This window comes from Gopherus evgoodei, chromosome 4, assembly GCF_007399415.2.
Source record: "Gopherus evgoodei ecotype Sinaloan lineage chromosome 4, rGopEvg1_v1.p, whole genome shotgun sequence".
Taxonomy (NCBI): domain Eukaryota; kingdom Metazoa; phylum Chordata; order Testudines; family Testudinidae; genus Gopherus; species Gopherus evgoodei.
In genome coordinates, this window is record NC_044325.1 from 33,620,929 (window position 1) to 33,643,329 (window position 22,401).

Here is a 22,401-nt window from a genome sequence, read left to right on the forward strand (position 1 = left end):
ATAAATTCTAGTGCACACCACCATGTCATGTACTAACTGTCCATGTGGACCCTGCTGGCATGTGCTAGAAGTACCTTGCACTAGATTCTTTGTAGACAAGCTTACAGTTAACTACCATTATTAGCATCTTGGGGTATGGCTACATTTGGAATTTCAAAGCGCTGCCCCGGCTGCGCTGTGGGAGCGCTGCCGCGGCAGCGCTTTGAAGTGTGAGTGTAGTCGGAGCAGTTCTCCCAGCGCTGCATGTAAACCACATCCCTTACGGGTGTAGCGTGCAGCGCTGGGAGCTGCGCTCCCAGCGCTGCTGCCCTGATTACACTGACGCTTTACAGCGCTGTATCTTGCAGCGCTCAGGGGGGTGTTTTTTCACACCCCAGTTGCAGCGCTGTAAAGTGTGAGTGTAGCCAAGATAACGGGATAGGACAGTTCACACCACTCAAACTGTTATTTCAGCCTCTTTGCAGGTTTAGGCATATCTTTGTAACATGTTTCCAGGTTTTCTGTGCAACCACAACAGCTGGAGACTTTTTTTTATGAAAGAGAACAATTGAGCGGGTTCTATTCCCCCCCACAGTGTAGTTGCCAAACTTTGTTCTGCTCCATTTGGGACATTTAATGCAAACTGATTGTGTTTATTTGCAAATAATTTGAATATAACTCTAAACATAAGATAATGATCAACACATCCTTCCACAAGCAGTGGCGAGAGTGGGATGTGGAGCTGAACAAAACTTGATAGCTCTAGCTAGGCAAGGTACTTGGTATATGGGGATTCTGAGTGGATAGCTTACAATTAGGAGGGGCATGGGGTTTCTCAGGATGTAGATGGGTGGTGCAGCTGCTTGGGCATAGGGAACTCCTTGTGGGATAGAAATTGTTATGGGCTCTGAGCATAGATGGGTGTTGGGGCCAGGGGGTTCTGGGGAGCAGGGGGATTCTGGGTGAGTAGGTGGGTGTTGGGAGCTACTGGAGGTACATAGAGCTAGGGGAAGTGGGGGCAATGGTTCCTCTGTTAGGAGGATTAGCAGATGTGTTTATACCTTCCTGTGTGTGGTGCCGTGTGCTTTGGGAAAATATTAATGTAAAGACAGCATGTTCTGGTAGCAGTGGTAATGTCAGCATACAAGGCATTGGGACTGTACAGTGCCAGTCCCCTCATGGGGATAGCCAGCTGCCAGTCTTCTTCAGGCATGCTCTACAGTCTAGCTTCTATGCATGGTGCACTTAGCTGCATTTTCTCCAAAGAATGACTGTTTGTTTTTCTCTTAGAGCGGCAATGTGAATTAGGTAATATCTTTTTTTATTGGGTCACTTCTGTTGGTAAGCAAGAGACAAGATTTTGCGCTTACACAGAACTCCTCTTCCATTCTTTTTCCTCTTTTTCTCTTGTCTGTTCCTGTTGTCCCTCTGTACTGTCTCTCTCACTGCAGTAAATATTGATCTTTCTAATGATATATTTCAAACTGGCATTTGGTATGCTGCCAAGTCTACTCATTCATTAATATCTCCTAGCTATTTTTTGTCCCTGGTCTGAATCTTGTATTTTATTATGGTATATTCTCTCTTCCTATGTTTTGTCTTTTGCTTTTCAACTTTTCTTCACAGTGAGTTGTAAAACCACTCATTTGCTTATACTGCTAAGCCTGTTGAAGTCCTTTTAAATTTTGTCATCCTTCATATTGGCTTGGCCCACCCAGTTTAATGTCCTTAAAATGTTATTCCTTGTATTGCATGGTCCTGCTTCTAGGTTCTTATTAATGTATAATATAAATAAAATGGGTTCTGCACCTGATGCTTTTATTATTCCAATAAATGTTCCCCCCCCCCAAGCTTCTTCTACACACAGGCATCTTCAGTTTCAGAATTCTCTTTAAGTAGCTCACCTCATGTATAACATTTACGGAACATGTAGATTAATCTCTGCACAATACTGTATCATATAATTCCTAAAGTAAGTCATGCCCATGCCTTCCCCTTGCTAACTTATTATTTTCTCAGTAAAACAGTATGAGGCATGTTCAGTGTAATTTCCCTTTTGTGAATCCATGCTGACTCTGCTTGTCTTTCTTAGTGTCCTCTTAATCTGTCCCTGGTCAATGCTGTCTTTAACTAGTTTTCCTAGATTCCTTTCTAAAAGATAAAACTTTCAACCCATTTTGCTTCCTGGAACACTCATTATGTATGTGAATATATGCATGTTGGTAGCAACCCTTTTGGTTAGATTCCCTTACTTTTGTCGAGGCGATCTAACATCTCTGTTGTTTGCTGTAGTGTTTGAACTTTGACGGGACACATTTTTAGTAACATACATATCTGTGTAAAAATTGAATCACCATTTGTGGTTACTGGGTCACTCTTGCTGTCTGTCTCTGTGGTTGACTTGTCTAAGACCAGCAGTAAATGTTCTCTGGAAGGCCCCTTCTCTGGATCTTGTTCCCTGTGACTGTTCACCAGAGCTAAATTTTGAAAAGTTTGGGTTCAGTACATATTTGGTCAGGCTTTTAAATTAACTAACAGGGTTATTGTTGCAGAAGGGCATAGAGGTATTCTAGAGATTTTTAATTGGTAGTTATTTTTGTTAATTTTTATTATGAGGCATGCATGGGCAGATGGGAATGGAGTTGTTAAAGAAAATAGCTGTAAAACTTCACATTGGTTGTGTGTACTGTGAAAGTGATGAATCATAATCTGAATAATAACTGCACAATTTCTGCAGCATCATCTCCCAATTAATCCTTGAAAAAGTTATGTTATGTGGTGAAGAAAACCAGTAATTTTGTTCTAAAGTGCCTTACACATTTATGGTGCTTTACAAGTGGGTAGTGGAAAAGTATACTATCATAAAGGCATATTGAGTAAATGGGGTAAAATGAGCCAATGAACTCAGGAAAGGAGAGGTTATATTGGGTTTAATCAATTCAAAATATTTTTTAAAATACACCAGGGATGTAAGTTATCTTTTTCTTGTAAATTTTGACTGCTGTAGAGTTTCCTGTTTTATGAATAATATTTTTACTTATCCAGAAAAAAATATACACATATAGTAGGGCAGCTCTACTCCAGATAAAACTTAGTTAAAATGCAATTGTGGGTATTAAAGGTTGATGTTGATCTGACCAATTATAGTAGAGCCTTCTCAACCAGCAAAGTGTCTGTATAGGGCTTGCTTAGAAAAGGAGAAAGAACGGCTGTTTATAAACTTGTTCTAAACACCCTTGCTATCTTAGTCTTGGATTTCATGTCCTCACTGAGTGCTGGGCATGTATGAGTGTGTGTGGAGCTATGGGGAGGGTGTTGGCAAAGATGAAGTAAACATTCGGAACTGGAAAGAAAATGCTCCTGGAGTAAATTGTTTGACAAGCTAATTTCATTATTTACTTAATTTATTTAGTAATTTTACATTTTACCTCTTTTTAGTAAGGACATTTCAGACACCAAAATCGTAAAGGTTGGCATATTCAGCATTAGGAAGTTTGACAAAGCAATGTAGAAACATTGCAAAAAAATCTAATCCAAGTCCTGACATTGTGCTAGAGTGCTGTGTGTTGCAATTCTTTAAACTAGCTGGAGCGTTAAGGAACTTTTAATGCAGTTTAATCTCGCATCATCGAGCTCTCTGGGTCACAGATGCTGTAATGTGATATACATTATTATTTATACAGGAATAGAATTGACTGAGCCAGTCAGCATGTGAGGGTGCTACACCATTACTGATAAAGAGCTATGCACTTTTTTCACAGTTATGCAAGTTCCTGCACTGTCTGTGGCTGGCTGATTTGCATAATCAATATACAGTTATTTCTCAGCTTTATAGTATGTGGATCCCTCTACTCTTATTGGCTGACAGCCATTATCTAGTGTGGGGATTTGTTTGATCACTTCATAGTTATTTCTCAGTAACTGCACAGTAAATATGCAAATGTTTCTCCGGCTACTATAATTCTGGTACTCTGATTGGCTCATATATTCAGAAGTTTTAAGATGCTTGCCTGCAACATAGATGCTGCCTCAGTCTCTTCTCTCACTTCACCTAATGCAGAAAACAACCCCTTCCCCACATACACACACACATACCGCTCCAAAAGAAAACAGGACTTTTAAATTCTTCTGGTAAATCTTATTGTTTGTTTTTTCGGTTAAAGTTTCTGAAACCATTTGATTCCTTTCCCTGCTTGCTCTTGTCCCTTCCCCTCTTCCCATGGCAGCGAGGCTCTATTCCCAGGATAATTAATATATTTGTATGTGTGTTTATATTTGGGTTTATCCTAGCCATGCCCTCTTAATTAAATTTTGAAACACAATCTAAACAAAATAGATTGTGGGTATTCTGGAGGACAGAGCCTTGCATACCTGTAATGAAGGAACAAAAGTTGGGAAAGCAAAGATGGAGAGAATGAGGAAGGAGGGACCAAAAGGGTTTAACTTTTATTAAAGCAATTTGTCTTTCATAAATCTTTCGTTTTATAGTTTCTGCTGCTTCTATGTAGAATATGAATATTTCATTTAATGTAGGTATAATGGTAACCTGTGGATGTGCCCTAGTAACTTGTTAATAGTAGGTAGGCACTCGGTTATAAGTGTTGAGTGGAATAGAAATACCTTGGTTACCTTGAATGTTGTGTATGACCATAGTTGTAAAATCATATCTATTGGATATGAAAAAGACCTACAATACTGAGTTAATCTAGTCCATACCTGGCCTTTGCAGGATTGTTTCCTACAGTATTATTTTCAAATGCTTTGTCTAGTTTAGTTTTAAATTTAATGCTTTCAGACTCCCACCATTTCTTTAGGGATACTGTTCCTAACATGTGGCTATTAAGGAGTGTTTCCTTATATCCAATCACATTTTTTTTCTTTTCTCAGTGATAATAGATTACTCCTCTTTCTGTCTCTTATGACTGCTCAGAACAGTTTCTCTCTCACTCTTTGATGCTTACATTCTTAATACACTTGTAAATATTTCTCATCTCTTCTCTTTTTCCTACCCAAGTGTTGTTTAGCCTGGAGACACATTTTTAGTTCTTTTAATAGTTCTTAAAAAATTAATCTCTCTGACCCCTTAATAATTTTCCTTTTCTTCAGTATACATAGAATCTTTATTGTATTGATCTCTCCAAGACTGAACTGGTCTTTAGTCTTGTCAAATTTCACGAAGAACATAGAATCATAGAAGTATAGGACCGGAAGAGGCCACAAGAGGTCATTTAGTTCAGTCCCCTACCCTCAAACCAGGACTAAGTAAAAGCTAGACCATTCCTGGTAGGTGTTTGTCTAACCTTTTCTTAAAAACCTCCAATGATGGAGATTCCACAACCTCCCTAGGCATTTTTTTCCAATACTTAACAACTCTGACAGAAAGTTTTTCCTAATGTCCAATCTAAATCTCCCTTGCTGCAATTTAAGCCCATTACTCTGTGTTCTATCCTCAGCCATTAAGGAGAACCATTTTTCACTCTCCTCCTTGGAAACATCTTTTATGTACTTGAGAACTGTTATCATGTCCCCTCTCAGCCTCTTCTTCTCCAGACTAAACAAACCCTTTCTCTCATAGGTCATTTTTTTAGACTTTTAATAATTTTTGTTGCTCTTCTCTGAACTTTCTCCAATTTATCCACATCTTTCCTGAAGTGTGGTGCCCAGAACTGTATACAGTACTCTAGCTGAGGCCCTTTCAGCACAGAGTAGAGTGCAAGAATTACGACTTGTGTCTTGTTTATAACACTCCTGCTAATACATCCCAGAGTGATGGCCTTTTTTTGCAACAGCACTACACTGTTGACTCATAATTAGCTTGTGGGTCACTATGATCCCCAGATCCCTTTCCGCAGTACTCCTTCCTAGGCAGTCATTTCCCATTTTATGCATGCAATTGATTGTTCCTTCCAAAGTGGAGCATTTTGCGTTTGTCCTTATTGAATTTCATCCTGTTTCCTTTAGACCATTTCTCCAGTTTGTCCAGATCATTTTGAATTTGAATCCTATCCTCCAAAACACTTTCAATCCTTCCCAGCTTGTTATCGTCCACAAACTTTGTAAATTTACTCTATGCCTTTATCAGAATCATTTATGAAGATATTAAACAGAACTGGACCCAGGGCAGATCCATATGGGACCCCACTTGCTATGCTTTTTCAGCTTGACTGTGTACATAGATAGCTACAGTGGAACCTCAGAGTTGTGAACATCAGAATTACAAGCTAATCAATCAACCACACACCTCATTTGGAACTGGAAATATGCAATCAGACAGCCGCAGAGTGCCTCCGCCCCTTCCCCCTCCCTTTCCCCCCCCCCAAAAAAAACCAAATGCAGTCCAGTCCAGTGTAGAGTAACTTAAAAAAAATTTTTTTTGACAAGATAAGGAAACTGTTTCTGAGCTTGTTTCATTTAAATTAAGATGATTAAAAGCAGTGTTGTTCTTCTGAATTGTAAAGTTTCAAAGCTGTATTAAGTCAATGGTTAGTTGTAATCTTTTGAAAGAACAATAACGTTTTGTTCAGAGTTACGAACATTTCAGATTTATAAACACCTCCTTTCCTGAGGTGTTCATAACTGAGCTTTTACTGTACTCTCTGGGAATGGTTTTATAATGGTTTCCACATTATAGTAGCTCCATCTAGGCTGTATTTCCCTAGTTTGTTTATGAGAGCGTCATGTAAGACAGTATCAGAAGCCTGACTAAAGTCAAGATATACCAGATCTATCGTTTACCCCCATCCACAAAGCTTGTTATGTATGGTAATATTGTGCTCTATTTGGAGACTCCTGCTATACATAGGTGAAATTGACATGTTCATGTAATTCTAAGGATTTGTCATTTTTGTATTTTTTACAGTAGTGCACAGAGTATCTTTTGATTTCTTAATTTTTAATTTTGTTTTGTCAACAGTAGAGGAATACTGCCTGGTGTTTTTAGAAGAACTTAGTACTGATCTGCACACTAACTTGCACTGCCCATGCACAGATTTGAACAAAAATAACTCAGTTGCTTGCATCTTTTCTTGTCTTGATGCGAATGTTTGTCTTGATCAATCCTCAGGGAATTAGCTACCAATTCTGAGTTTCAGTGGGAGTCAGGTGCCTAATACCCTTAAGCTCATCTGAAAATACCAGTTCTCAGTCATTCACAAGTACCAGTCCAGATGGAAGAGTTGAGCTTCCTTTACCTAGCAGCTTGAAAACAGAAAATAAAATTTGGAGCTATATTTTTAAAATGAATCATGCACAATTGGAAAGGCCTGATTCTTGTGCATATTGGGGTATGCATACATACACAACCAGAGACAGAACTGACTGACTGTGCGTGCCAATCCCCAAGTTGCCAATTCTTAAATTACTGGAAATCTCGATCTGTTGTGAGTGAATGTTAACAGTTGTGTTACTGCTCTGTATATTGAATGGTTGAATGGAATTTGCTTTTATAATGCATTTCATTCACACAGGATCTCAAAATTCTTTACAGACACTGTACAAATGTTACAATTAACTAGTAAATTGACCTTTGCCACTGCAACTCTACATCAGTAAGGGTGGGGCTATTAAAATTAAGCCACATCTTTTTGAAGTTGTTGGTGAAAGTATGTACCTGTTATCGGAAAAAATCTCTCCCTTTGAGTACCCAAGCAACTAGTAAAAACTTTTAACAAATATATGAAATGTACTTTACTAAAGGTGAAAACCTAAAACATTGTTGACGATAAGTTTTGTTTCAAATTTTTTCCTCTCAAAGCATTTAGCTGAATTCTCGAGTTATTTATCCCTTTGGACTTTGTAATAGTTTGTGTGGAAGATGCTGTGCAAAGTTAAATTGTGTTGTATTCCTGTGTTTTTGTGCTGTGAAACTATGTTAAATGCTTTATGAAGCAAAGACTAGTTATATATTTTTTCAGTTTTCTTACATAACCTTATAGTGTTTTCCATGAGACAGTAGAATCTGAGTGTCTCACACTCCATTCTAGTCTTTTCCTATTGGTTAGCAAAGATGCACTAGCAGGTAATTTAGTGAGGTCTCATGCCACTTCTCCAAGATTCTTTTTACAGAATGTACTATAATATTATAACAATATAATAGATTTCATATATAAAGTTTTTATTAATGACATAAATGAACAAAGTTCATTTTGTATTGTATTATCTGTTTTGTTTTTGTACACACATTTGTTAATTCTCAAAATTAACTAATTAGCAATGGGGTTTTCAATTAGTGTGAATTAGCTGAGATTCTGCTGTTTCCATATTTCATTTGTTGTAACAAGTCAGTCTTCCAGAGAGTTATATGTTTTGGATCATTTCTGCTGCTCTGTTGACAGATTCATAGAGAATATTCCATTCTTAGGACTGTTTTCATCTTGATTTTTAGATTAACTAACATGCCCCCTACAACTACATATCTCCCCCACGTGCTCATTTAGAACAGAAGACTGGGAATCAGGACTCCTGCATTCTGTTCCTGGCTCTGCTACTGATTTGGTGTGTGATCTTGGCAAAAATCATTTATGTTCTGATTTTCAAAAATTCTGAACAGCTGCAGTGCTTCCTGCTAGCATTCTGTGCCTCATTTTCCTCAGATGTAAAATCAGTATAGTGATCCCTATTTCACACAGGTATCTTATGTGTTAATATATGTGAAGAACATTGGGACCCTTGCGTGGTCAAAGTACAAAGTAGTATTTTTCTTAGAGGAGATGCTTTCTGAACCAAAAACTGTGTAAACCATAATAAATCTTGTTACCTGTTTACCTAAAACCAGGCTCCAGCAATGTCTGAAATTATTAATGCTCATAAATGGATCATTATTTCTCATATCATTGGTATATGGTTTTATCAGATCTTGAGCCACTTTGAGCAGCTGTTCATAGGTATGTATGGATGTACTTGATATTAAACTTATTTTCCTTTTGTTAAGTCAATTTTTGCTGGTGAAGAATGTTATATTGGTTACCCTAGAGCAGGGGTCTCGTAGCAAGTTTTTTGGTGGCCACAGAGTGCAGCCACCAACTCTTGCTGGTGGCTGCTCTGACAATTTTTCCTAAAATACTTAATTAACTTTAGGAAAAACAAATAAATATGCACACACACACATCCAAATCATTGTAATTTATTTATATAGGGGTGGTTGTTGTTTTTTTTGCCAGACTTCAATAATAAAAATAATGTACAGTTGTCTCTATTATTTACTGGACCTAAACGGAATAGAAACACAAATAAGGTGCTTTGCATGTTTTGCTTTTTTGGTTGATTTTTTTTTCAGACTTGCTAGCTAGTAAGTCTGCTACTACGAAAATTGATAGTTGTATATTTGTTAATATCACTTTTCACAGCAAACTTACTCAGCCTTGGCAAGCTGGGGGTCAAATTAAGCTCTGGGTGGAGGGGGGGCAGGGATGATGAGGGAGCTGGGTGGAGGGACAGAGGAGGCAGTGGGGGTCAGGGTGATGGACGGAGGGGGAGGTGAGCCTGGGGTCCCACTGCACAGCTGGGAGGAGGAGGACGACACAGTGGGGTCAGGGGCAGTGTAGGGGGAGAGAGCCTGGGGCTAAAGCCTAGTATCCCACTGCACCACTAGGGACTGGAGGAGGCAGTGGGGTCAGGGGCAACATGAGGAGGAGCAGTGAGTCCGGGGCCATAGTCTGAAGCCCGGAGGCTGGGGGATGGAGCCCACTGCTCCGCGGCTAGAGCCTGCTGCCCACCCCAGGGCTGAAGCCCGAGCCCCGCCACCCTGGAAAGATGTAGAACTCACACTGGTTACCTACTCCTACAGTGTATGGGTCTCCAGAAGAGAGTAGGGACCAGCATCTGCTGGCGGGCCTGGGGGAGGGGCCACTGCTTCTCCCCACCCCCAGTGTAACCCAGGAGGCTGTGGCCTCAGGAAAAGCCCCTGATGGCCACATGCAGACATGGTGGCTGCATTTGAAAGAAGCTGCCCTAGAGACTGAAATCCTTGACGTACGCAGAATGTGTGTGTTTGCTCATCCTTTTCCATAGAGAGTCCAAGTAGAACAGATAAGTTTTACAATGTAACCTAAAAGTAAAAAAAAAATTCAGGTTCTGATGAAAGCGAGTCCCACAGTTGAAGACCCCTTGCTGAAAAAACAGTCTGACTCCACTCACTGTGCAATTAAAATGGGGACTGCTTTGCACAAAATAAATTTCAGATTTCAATATATCCAAAGAAAATTGTCCTCGTTATCCTGATGGGCTTATATTTGCTATTCCAAATACATTTAAACACTGTAATTTTATGTACCTGTATGTAATATTGCAAAACCTTTGTTGGGATTGTAATAAATGTTTGTGAAACATGTATATGATGTCTTCATCTATAAACAATGTAGGTGATGCATAACTATCTGTTTTTCCTTTAAAGTTCCGTTCAGTGATGTGCACACTGTTATATTAGTTTAAGATTCAATTCCATGTCAGATGACCATGGCTCTGAGTTAATGCAAAGCACTTTTTTGATTAAGTTTCAAATCAGATAATAGATATTCAGTCAGAGCAAATAACAAAATAATTTTAGTATAGTAGTATGTGCTAGAGACTGCAGAACTCAGCTGGCTGGGTCAGTAAATGCTGACCCAGTCTTTTACCAGCTCATTTGGAAGTCAAGCTGTTTTGTAATAAATGGATTGTTAATATCAAAAAAAATCTTAGTGTATTGAAAACAGGGAAAACAGTGGAGAGAACTATCCAGATGATGAGAGAAGAGAAACATTTACAAGTTAGTTGGCATAGGTTCAGAATATTATATTTCCAGACTGTTTGGGGGAAAAGTTTGGATTAAGAATACTGCTACTCTGCATGTATATAGTGCTTTTCATCTCACGTGTTCACGTCTCTTGTCAAAAATGATTTAAGTATTAAGTGAAAGAATTTGAGACACGAAGAAATTAAACGAGTTGTGCAAGGTCACACAGGAATCCATTTGCAGAGTCAAAAATGGAACTCTGATTTCCTGCCTCCCAGTTGTCTGCTCTAACTGTACAGCTTGGTCTCCTATGTCTGTATTCTCGAGAAATATTTTTGTATATAAAAGGAGTTGGAAAATTTTACTATTTTGTGGGTTAAGCAAAGGAAGAAAAGCTACTGAAATGGATTATTAGTGTTCGAAGATTTGTGTAGTATATCAGTTTTGCTTTTAAATGATTTAAATCAGTTTTCCCTCTCATGTCCCTTCTATTGTACAATATACTTAATTTTCTTACTCTCTCAAGCTAGCTATTATTTTTGCAAAGTTATGTTTTTTAATTTGGTTCTTTGCTGTGACCCACAGTGACAGGGCTACCTGCCAAATGTGATTCTTTTAGCTAATGAATGAAATATTACAGCAGGAAAAATTTTGCTTGTATGGGTTTGACTAACAAGTAAAACAACAGAAAAACTGTGTATAAAATACTGCTAAGCACTGGATGGGAATACTGTCAAATTCTGTGTGTGTGTGTGTGTGTGTACAGGAACTTGACAAGAGGAGTTGGTAGATTTAGAGAGATTCTAAGAGCTGTTGAAACAAGAACTACACAAAATCTGCGAATGGTAAGTTTTACAAACTTACATTGCTTAAAATCTAAATATTGTATAAATGATAAACATACATTTATTACAGAGGGAAACAAATCAGATTACAGCACAGTAGTCTATTAGTTACTAAAACCTATCCAAATTTGGTTGCAAAATTTGGGGTTAAAATAATAAGTAAAACCAGAAGAGACTGTTTGATCAGCCGTCTTTCTTCCCCTCCCTCTCTTCATCTGACTTACCTTCTTTCCTTCTTTATCTGGTTGTTGTGTAAAATGAATTAGGCTTGAAACCGTGATCAGTGTCTAATGAACATAACTGTATTTCAGTTCCGCAGAGGCATTGTTTAATTACTCTTAGGGTTCTGTACTGTCTGTTTTTGTTTTTCCAGAATACTGACTTTGACTTCCATTGTCATGTAAATTACCTCTTTCTTCTCTCTCATAAAACTTTTTCAAAAAAGAGAAGCCATCAAGGAGATTCATATCCATATAAAGTAAACATTCACTAAACAAGTGTTAACAAGTATAAATCAAAAGTTTTCAGATAAGAATAAGGGATATGCAACATTCATTACAACACATTTTGTCTTTTGTTATTCTGAACCATTTCTACAGACGTCCTAGACAAGAGTTCTAGTATAGTCTCTCCAAAACTTTCAAAACACCATTAGAAAATCAGTTGATCAGTTAGCTTTTTTTAATGAGATTCCAAAACCACATTTTTCATAAATGGTGAAATGTTAGACATTTAAAGGAGGCCAGTAATACTCCATGTACAGAGTGTAAATAGAACAATAGGAAATGGAAGGTAGGTTTCTTACATTACAAGGACCAAAAAATGATGTCACTTAGACAGTGACACTTTCTGGCTAAGTTGCTAACTATCTGTTGCTGGGAAATGCTGACAACTCTTGTACAGATGCTGAAGTTGTCCCATTTCTATAGCAGTCCACTTTACCACTTCTAAGACTCAAAGTCAGAATTTTTCAACACTGTCATCCAGGGGTCATATGTAGCTAACACACATATGTATAAAGCATTTAGAAAGGGATTAAGCTGATTGTTTTGGATCTAAGACAGTCTTTTTATTTTAAGCTGGAGAAATATAAATATACAGTACCCAGAACATTTTGGCCAAAAAGTAAACCATTTTTATGTTCTCTATCTCTTATGAGCTATTTCACTGATGTTCACTTGAACTTGTTTGGAGGTAGATTTTCATGTTAATATTTTATTTGTGAGTTTCTTTAAAGATCAGAGAGAACAGAATTTTTAACAAATTTTAATAGTTTTGTGATACGTAGGAAGGCAAATGAGAATCTGTAGTTTTGGAGGGAGTGTTAAACAAATTTATTCTTCAAATGTTTTATTTTCACTCTACATTGACATTACCAGGGGAAGAAATTAGTCATCTTTTTTGAAGTAAAATATAAACAACATAATGAAAGCTATTGCAAAAAGAGTTCAATAAAGGCCATTTTGTTGAGCTCTTTTAAAATAACAATGGGATTAAAAATCTTTAGTCTACATATTGTGGTGATGATGCAATTTGAGTTATATTTTTATAGATAGTAAAAGCCCACTGAGATTTTGTTTGGGGAAGAGTATAGGAAGTAATTTCCTTGCATGGTGATCATAATGTACTATCATATTCCTTCTTTTACTGAAGCTCTGTTATAGTGTTTAGGATTTCTGGAGTGGGGGAAATGGGGATAAACATCTGATTCAAAGCTTTTAGTGTTTGTTGCTAATGCTGCTGTCAAAATTCAAGGGTAACAACGGTATATTCCCTCTCCGTGGACCTTCAAGGGCACTCAGGTTTTCAGGATCCCAGCCATTGCTTCTGGGTGGAGACTCTCTCTTTCCCTCCTGACCATGGGTTATAAGGCTGCACCACCCCTTGCCTTACACTGTGATATCCCCAACAAGTCAGTCTGCCTGAAGGCCAGCGCCTAGGCTCTGCTTTCTCTCCAAGGGCTCCGAGCAGTATATTGCCAGCAGTTAGACATTAGCACACTACTCCTTCTCAGCAGAGTGCATTTATTCTTAGGATAAAGCATCACGGAGGAAATACTTAAACAATACAATTGCTTTCACTCTACTAAATGTAGCAGAAACTGCTCATCTTCCACATGGGAAGTCTCATATACCAATATCTCTTCAGTAAGGGTTGGGTCTCCCTTGGACAGTCTTGTGCATTTTCTCACTCAAAATGAAGCCCTCAGTCAGTTTAAACTCAGGGTTTATATATCCTAAATTCTGTTTTTGTCGCTTGATCTCAGAAAACCCAGCCTGAACTAGTATGAAATCACCCCAGCGGGTAATGCTTAATTGTTCACTATCCCAGACATAATCTCAGAATTTTTAGTTCTTGTAGGAGCTGTAGTAACTGTCCCCCATAGAGCAGAATAGAATCATATGTAAACCATAAATTTAATACAGTGGTCCCCAAAGAAATTGCATGCGATATCTGTCACAGCTATTGTTTGTATTGTGGCAGCAACGAGAGAGGCTGCAGCCAGGGTTGAGGCTGCATTGTGGCAGGCACCGTTTGAGCTCATAGGGAGACACATTGTCCCATCACAAAGAATTTACAGTCTAAGACCCTGATACTCATACATATGAATAATCAAGTGGAGTTTAATGGAATTATTTGCATATGTAAAACTAAGTTGTGCATACACATTTGTAGACGAGGCCATAGAGAACAGAAAGAAAAGGGCAATGGTGGTAGCTAATCTGTGTAACCACTTGTTCCTATGTGCACAGCTTGATGGCAGAATTATTGATATCATACAAAGGAACTAAACTTTCAGGTCCTGTGAACCGAAATATGTAATTTTAATAGAAAATCGCATTTTTACTGTGTTTGAATTGATGAAGTTAAGGATTCAAATTAAGCCTTTTTGGCAGTAATGACTGTAATGTAGAATAACCGAAAACACACACACCTGAATTTAAGTGATTTTTAGGTATGTAAACATATTTTGATATGTTTCTTCAAATATCTGTCAAACAGTTTTGAAATCTTTTTGTTGCAGTCTTGTACAGAAGCGAACTGGACATTGTGCCTTTCATTCTTGGAGTGCAGGGCATTCTGAGTTCTTCAGGCCAATGGAAACATATGTGGTGGTCACATCATCTTGTTTGTTCATTTTTTTGCATGAAGTGAAAAAATAAAGGAAGATGGGAATTCTCTATAATGAATAGATTGAGAATAGAAACCTTTTTGAGCAAAATCATATTGAATATCCCAGTTTTTTGAACTCTTCCTGTTCAGCATTTCTAGGAGAAAATATTTTTCTGTTTTTCTTTCACAGACAATAGCCAGGCAGCTAGCTGAAATTTTGTTACGAGGTATGTGTGAACAGAGTTATTGGAATCCACTGGAAGATCCTCCTCATCAGTCACCTCTTGATGATCCACTTCGGAAAGGCTCAAATACTAAAAATTATGCACTCAGCAGAAGACCCCGGGTGTACACTGGAGAAAAGTATGGAATGAGTTCTTCATATCACTACTGGTTCTCTAATTATGATTGTTCTATCCATTAAATATCTTATTTATATTATTGACAAGGAGAGAGGCATTTCAAAAATGATAAGGGCACAGTCTTGTCTTATACTGTTGGGGCGAAAGATAGCAGAAGAATAGAACCTTTTCCTAATGCAGCAGAGCCCACTATAGGAAGTGAGCCTGACTAACCAGCTAGCCAACATATCTGTCAGGTCCGGGCCATGGGCAGCGAGTGTGCACTGGTCAGTTACGAAGTTGCGGTCAGGTGATGGGTGGTGAAATTGGGATTGAGCCGAGTCAGGATACCGGCAAGTCAGGATCAGGCACTGAGTTGCAAGCAGGAGGGAAGTAGTGGTGACAGGGTTGAGTGGGGTCTGGATACCGATGATAGAGGGTCGGGTTCCAGGTTACAGACAGGAAGTGAGTGCCTAAGTCTGAGTTGGAAGTTCACAGTAAGGTGAGGTCTGGAGCAGAAGCATCATTGCTCAGACAGCTCCCTGTGATTGGTTCTTGGTTTATATACCAGGATGGCCAATCAGTGTACTACAGGGGTGAGGTGCCACTCAAGCCCCACTGGGCAGTACTTCCTGCAGTGTCTAGCTTCACAGGGTCCACCACCAGCAGCCTGGCCTGAGCTCTGATAGCGATACGGAAGTGACAGTGGCCAAGAACCTTCCTGGTTCTAGTCCTATGGTGCTTACAACATCATTTATCAGAGGAGTGGAGGTTTATGGGTTCAGTTTAACTAGTGCACATGCTGTGGTCAGTAGCACACGTTAGCTGGGGAACATAGGTGATCACAGTGAGCCTGGCAATGTGTCTTCCCCCCTACCTTGAGCTATCTTGTCATGCACCACTCCACTGCTCTTGACATCCATAGTTTGAGCAGCTCCCTTGGGAAAGACAAGATTTCTCTCTGGATGATTTGAAACTACACAATTGCTATTTGCTCCTTTTTTGAAATTTTTTTTTTTGAAGATATGGAGGCAGGATTGTGTGTTTTTTGTCATAGAAACTGAATAACAAGTAAATCCCTTTAGGTATTAAAGCTGTACAATTTTTGTGCTGTTTCTAGACCTCTATGTTCTGTAGCACTAGAGAAAGCAATGATAGGGAAAGCAATAGGGAGATTCATTATGTCTGTGACAGATTTGAAAAACATTTGTAGCACTTTGCACAGGGAGTGTATTTCCCAAGGCAGCTGCCTCTTAATCCTCTTAAGCCAGCGCTAGCATTTCTCTGCTGTCAACTCATTGTTGAGTTTGCTTTTCTTCCATTTAGTCAGGCAGGTGGTATGGTATTACATGGCTTTCTGTGCTGATTTGCATTTAGCTTTGATTTCTCCCCACCCCCCAAAACCCCCTACTTTCGCTGGTTGAAGCACATGATTTCCACTTCCTGATGTCTCATTCCTTCTGTCCTGATCACAGCTAGTAATGTAATGAATGTGGGTAACTATTTTCTGGAACTTAGTTTTTCTCTTCAAAAGTAAGAGTTCTTCAAGTAGCATCCCTGTGGGTGCTCCACTTCACTTCAGGAGTGCACATGCCCCAGGCACCTTTGATTGGAGATTTTAGGTAGCAACTCCAGTTCAGCCTGCTTATGCATTCCAGACCTCCTTGTGCTCTATACTTAGGACATATAGGTCTGCATGGGGGAGCCACCCTCAGTTCCTTCTCAACCACCCTATAGCCTGGCACAAAGCATTTGGTGTACCCCTTTTTAGCAGTACCTAGCCTTCAGCCCCTTGGGTCGTCTAGGTCTAGTTTAGTTTTAATTTAGTTTACTTTAGTTTTTTATTTAGCTTAGTTGTATAATTACTTCATTTATTTTTTTGGGTTCATTTGGTTACATACCCCTTTCCTCTGGCTTCCCTTCTTCAGGGGTTCTCCCTCGGAGATGTTTGGATAATAAATAAATCCATTTGGGTATTAAAGCAGGGGTCAGCTACTTACCAGCATAGAGACACCTCTCCTGATGCCTTCACCAAGACTGAGGTTCTTAAGGTGAGGCAATCTCATGTTCCCTCTCATTCGGTCTGTTATGCACAGCATTAGATACCTCTGCTTCTACTTTTGTGATTCCCCCTCATTGACCATACTGGAACCTGTGGGCTGACTGTAGTCAACAACTTTCTAGAGCTCCCAACTATTCACATGGGGATCATCCTAGAAGACAGTCTCCACCCCATCTCTCCCTCCTCAAGTGGGAATCTTTTGAGGAGTAGGAGGTTACAGCTGATAAGGAGGTAACACCACAAACTAATATCTCCTCACCTTCACCATGTGAGGCTGTGCTGCCCTTCTCACCTTCTTAGGCAGATGATTTTAAATAGCTTCAAGAACTTAATAAATGGATTAACAATTCACTCCAAACCCCCCTGGAGGAGGTACAAGATGCTCGCCACATGACAACTTTTGGTTGAGCGGCCTTGCTGGTGAACAAGGCTCTGCTTGAATCCACCAGACAATCTGTCAAACTCCTGCCATGGTACTGCTTACATGCAGACTAGCTGACAAAGTGTTACATCCCAGCAAAACAATGAGTTTTTATTTACACATCTTCTGCCTAATTCTTTGTATGTGGAAGCCATCAACAAGCATGGCAAGCAGCACCTTACGATAAGGGCTAAAAATGCTTGGACCTCTTTGGTTGTAAGAGCTACTCCTCCGTGACACTTTTTTTTTATTTAGGGGTTATGAATTGCCCAGCTCTGATGGTAAAGTATAATTAAAAATATAATGCTTTTATTGAGCATCTCCCTCTCAAACCATGGGAAAAATTTCAGGCAAACACAGTTAGCTCCTAGCAAGGACAAGATGCAGCCAACACTGCAGCCTGCTCTATTTCCACTGCTGTTATCGTGTATCAAGCATCTTGGCTGCAACTATCAGAATTTCCGAGGGGGACCCAACATACTGTAGAATACCTTCTTTTTGACAGATTTATGCTCTTCGGTGAGTCCACAGATGAATCCTTGCACACTTCGAAGAATTTAAGGGCTATACTCTGGTCTCTTGGGATCTACACATCTGTGAACAAAAGAAAATTGAGTGGATCACAGTTGGTTCAGAGATCTCGCCAGGCCCAACTTCCTGTTTTCCATAAGTCTGCCAAGCCACCCCAAAAGAGACCAAGAAATCAGAAAGAGAGGCCGCCTACCATATCCACTACTACCACCCAGCCCTCCTCCTCGTTGAAACAGCAATTTTGATGGTTCAGTTGAGGGTGCTGAAGTTCCCCTTTATCAGCATCTTCAACTGCATCAGTCTACCCACCCTTTGGAGATATCTCTTCTGCTTTTGACCTTCATGGGAGCAGATAGTAGCCAACCAATGGATTTTGGAAGGTATAACATTGAATTACTCCAGCCATTTTAGTTCTGTTCCTCCATCCCACCCTCCTTTCCCATTCATTCTCAGGGGCCCATCTCACATGCAGGAATTGCTGAGACAGGAATTTCTCTCTGACCTGTGCGCAGGAGCCATAGAATCAGTTCTGATCCAGCACAGAGGGAAGTGATTCTGTTCCAAGTATTTTCTGGTCCCCAAAAGAAATGGAGAATGGAGACCAATTTTACATCTCGGATACTAACCGTCACTTTTACAAAAATGCAAAAATTCAGGATAGTAACTCTTGTAGCTATAATTCCATCTTTAGATTCCAGGGACTGATTTGTGGCACTGAATATTTAGGCCATTCCCTTTTAATTGCGATACATTCCTCTCAGAACAGGCACCTTCATTTTATGGTTGGCCAGGATGACTTCCAGTATCAAGTGCTCCTCTTCATTCTATTCTTTTCTTCAAGGGTATTCTGAAAGTCCTTGTAGTGATGGCCACTCACCTAGGTTGAATGGGAATAATCATCTCCCCCCATCTCGATGATTGGCTCCTTAAGGGCTAGTCATACAATGGGGTTTTCTTTGCAGTAAAGATAGCTATGTCCCTGTTCCACAAGTAGGGACTACAACTCAATAGTGAAAAGTCCCTTTTGACTTGAGTTCAGCGGAGAGATTTCATATGGGTTTCTCTGCATGCCATCATGTCCAGAACTTAGCTTCCAGCTCACTGGTTTATGGGACTGACGAACCTTATTTCCAAGATTCATAAAAGTCCTTGGATGTCTGCAATAAATCCTCTGTTAGGCCATATTGCAGCTTACGCTTTTGTAACACGTTCCAGGTTACATCTTCATTGCTTCCAGGGATAGCTCAGAACAGGCTACATTTTTAACACACACAGTCTTGATAAACTGGTGTCTGGTCCTGTTCAGGAGCTAGACTCACTCAGTTGGTGGAAGGACCCATACAAAGTTTGTGAAGGAGTTCCCTTTCACTACTATAACTAGAACTTCAGAAGCATCCCTTGTGGGATGGGGAGCACACCCTCAGAGGACACACCAGTCAACACAAATGGTCCTCTCAGGAGTGTCTTCTCCACATCAACTTCCTGGAAATAAGGGAAGTCAGGAATGCCTGTATCCACTTCCTTCACTTAATCAAGGGTCAGTCCACCAAAGTCATGACAGACAATGTAGTCTGTATGTTCTACATAAATCTTCAAGATGAGGGGTAAGATCCCTCCCCCCCCATTTTTGCCAAAGCACTAAAGCGATGAAACTGATGTATAGTCAATCACATCCTCATCTCAGCCTCTTGCATTCCAGGCACTCAAAACATGATAGCTGATGATTTAAGCAGGCACTGCTCCCAAGATTACAAGTGAGAGCTGAAATTACAGAAATATGGTTGCATACCTAGTTTGCAAACACAGTTATTTTAATTCTCCATACAAACTAGATTATTAGGTGAATACGCAGTTGGTTAGTTATGCATGTAACTAGTAATTTGTAAATACAAATGCAAATGCAGTTACCTTGGGTAACTCAGGCATTAATTGTACACGCTTTTGCAAACTCAGTTATGTATATTCTTGAAAATTAGGTCTTTAAATGCATCTACCTCAGTTTCCCTATTTTAAAAATGAAGGTGAAACATGCTTCTTGGGGAATTCTGAGGATTGGTTAATATATAACTTGATGATTGTAATGTTCTTTGGAGATTATCAGTGCTGTGTAACTGCAAAATATTGCTACTGATTCCTCTTTGACTTTGGTATGCATGTGCCCCAAAACCAATTTTGAGGTTAGGAAAAGATGCAGTCAATACCTTAGAGCAGTTTCCTGTACCAGTGCAATTATTTTCAGCTCTACCTTGATTTTTCACCGTTTTTAAAAATTTTTCAAACTTTGAGACTGCTGGTAAAGTAAGGTCTTTTTATGAATCCTGGGTATCACATTTGAACTGTCTATAATGGCATACAATTCAGTCAGTCAGTTTGGTGCCTTGCATGTCACAATAAACTTGCTTATTAAGCATTAAGAATAGCTTATATTCTAGAAAGGAAATGCTGAAGTAGGAGCTATGTGAAGACAAGGGTAACCATTTCTACAGAATTCTGCTAATTTAAATATTTTTCCCTAATATTCTGCATGAGGAAGTTTTAAGAATATATCTTTGACACTGGTTTACTAACTCTCTCAAGTGATAATTCTGGCTCCTTAGATTCAAGCAATTGTTTCCTAGAAAGAGCCTCTGTTCCCTTCTTCACTGCTAAAACGTATTCATTAGGGGATTAATGTTTTCCATAATTTGTCTCCTTTTTAAGCATTGGGTTGAGAGTTATCTTCTACAGTAGACCATTTGTTGATGGACTCTGACTCAGCTCTACCCTCAAGTTCTGAGCCACAAGTGCAATTTTTTTCACAAACGTCAGACTTATTGACTGGACTTCACAGTGTGTATATATAGACTAGGGGTAGGCAACCTATGGCACGGGTGGCGAAGGTGGCACGAGAGCTGATTTTCAGTGGCACTCTCACTGCCTGGGTCCTGGCTACTGGTCCGGAGGGCTCTGCATTTTATTTAATTTTAAATGAAGCTTCTTAAACACTTGAAAAACCTAATTTACTTTACATATAACAATAGTTTAATTATATATTATAGACTTATAGAAAGAGACCTTCTAGGAACGTTAACGTGTATTACTGGCACGTGAAACCTTAAATTAGAGTGAATGAATGAAGACTTGGTACACCACTTCTGAAAGGTTGCCAACCCCGATACAGACTGTAATTTGAAGTACAGTCAACCTCCAACTGCTTATTCTAGACTTAAGATAGTGTTTTGTGCTCTACCTAATATTCAGACATAATTTATTAACTTTACAAGTTAAAAGGATCTAAAGCATAACCAGATCTAAATCTAGTACCAGGCTTTGGTCTTCCAGCTTCTGTCCTAAAAGAGGTCTGCTGTTCCCATGAAGTATTAAGTTCCACACTACATAGATGCAGTATATCATGAAAATGCAATTTGCAACTTATTGTATTGTGAAAATGACTAGACTGTAAGGACAGGTGGACAATTTAGACTATAAGGGAGTGTAAAAGGTTTTGCTGTGTTCTAGCAATATCAAAAATGAGTAACTTCTAACAAGGTTAGTGTGTGCTAGTATCTTTATATGTCATCTGGTGGCAGAAGACCAATTAAAATAGTCTTATTGCTTGCAATTTATTATCCATGAAGTGAAGTCTGAAATTTAGCTTGTTAAAAGGATATTTTTGTTCAGAAGAGAGGTAATCACACAAACTCTTCCAGAAACTAATAAAACTTATATGAAAATTTTTCCTTTTAAGGTGACTGTCCACTTGCAAATAATGTCAGTTATCTGATAGACCCGTGAAAATTTCCTAGCCACAGTATGATAGAGACAAGGTGGATGAGAGAGAGAGATCTTTTATTGGACCAACTTCTGTTGAAGAGAGAGACAAGCTTTCAAGCCACACAGAGCTCTTCCTCAGGTCTGGGAAGGTACTGCCAATGCCACAGCAAAATGCGAAGTGGGACAGATTGTTTAGCATAAGTAATGAGAACATATTATAAGGGACCTTTCAAAGTAGAGTGGCCCGTTAGCACCTCATCAGTTATAGGACAAAAAGAGGGGTCAGTGGGTTACAGATAGTTTTAATAAGCCATAAATCCACTGTCTCTGTTCAGTCCATGATTTTTAGTGTCTGTTATAGTAATGGATTTAAGTTCCCAGGCTTATCTTTTGAAAGTCTTTTGCAGGTTTCCTTTGAGGATGAGGACTGATAGGTCAGATACAGCATGATCCCTTTGTGAAAAATGTTCAGTCATAGGTGACAGGGTGTTTTTGTCTCCCACGTGAGTTCATTTGAGAGCATAGTGATTGTCTAGTGTCACCCACATGATTGTTTTTGGGACAGTTAGTGCACTGGATGAGATACACCACATGCTGTAATAGACATGGGTAGAATCCAGGGATCTTGAAAAGTGTGTTGGTAG

General features: G+C 39.3%; 1 protein-coding gene across 5 annotated transcripts in view; it reads left to right on the forward strand.

Annotated features, from left to right (window-relative positions):
* TTC7B (tetratricopeptide repeat domain 7B) overlaps nt 1-22,401 on the forward strand; it is a 352,148-nt gene that overhangs the window by 117,446 nt on the left and 212,301 nt on the right. For all 5 annotated transcript variants that reach the window (XM_030558926.1, XM_030558927.1, XM_030558928.1 and 2 more), the window contains 2 exons: nt 11,457-11,535; nt 14,840-15,012. In XM_030558926.1, coding sequence (XP_030414786.1) covers nt 11,457-11,535; nt 14,840-15,012 — 252 coding nt within the window. The remainder of the gene's footprint in view (nt 1-11,456; nt 11,536-14,839; nt 15,013-22,401) is intronic.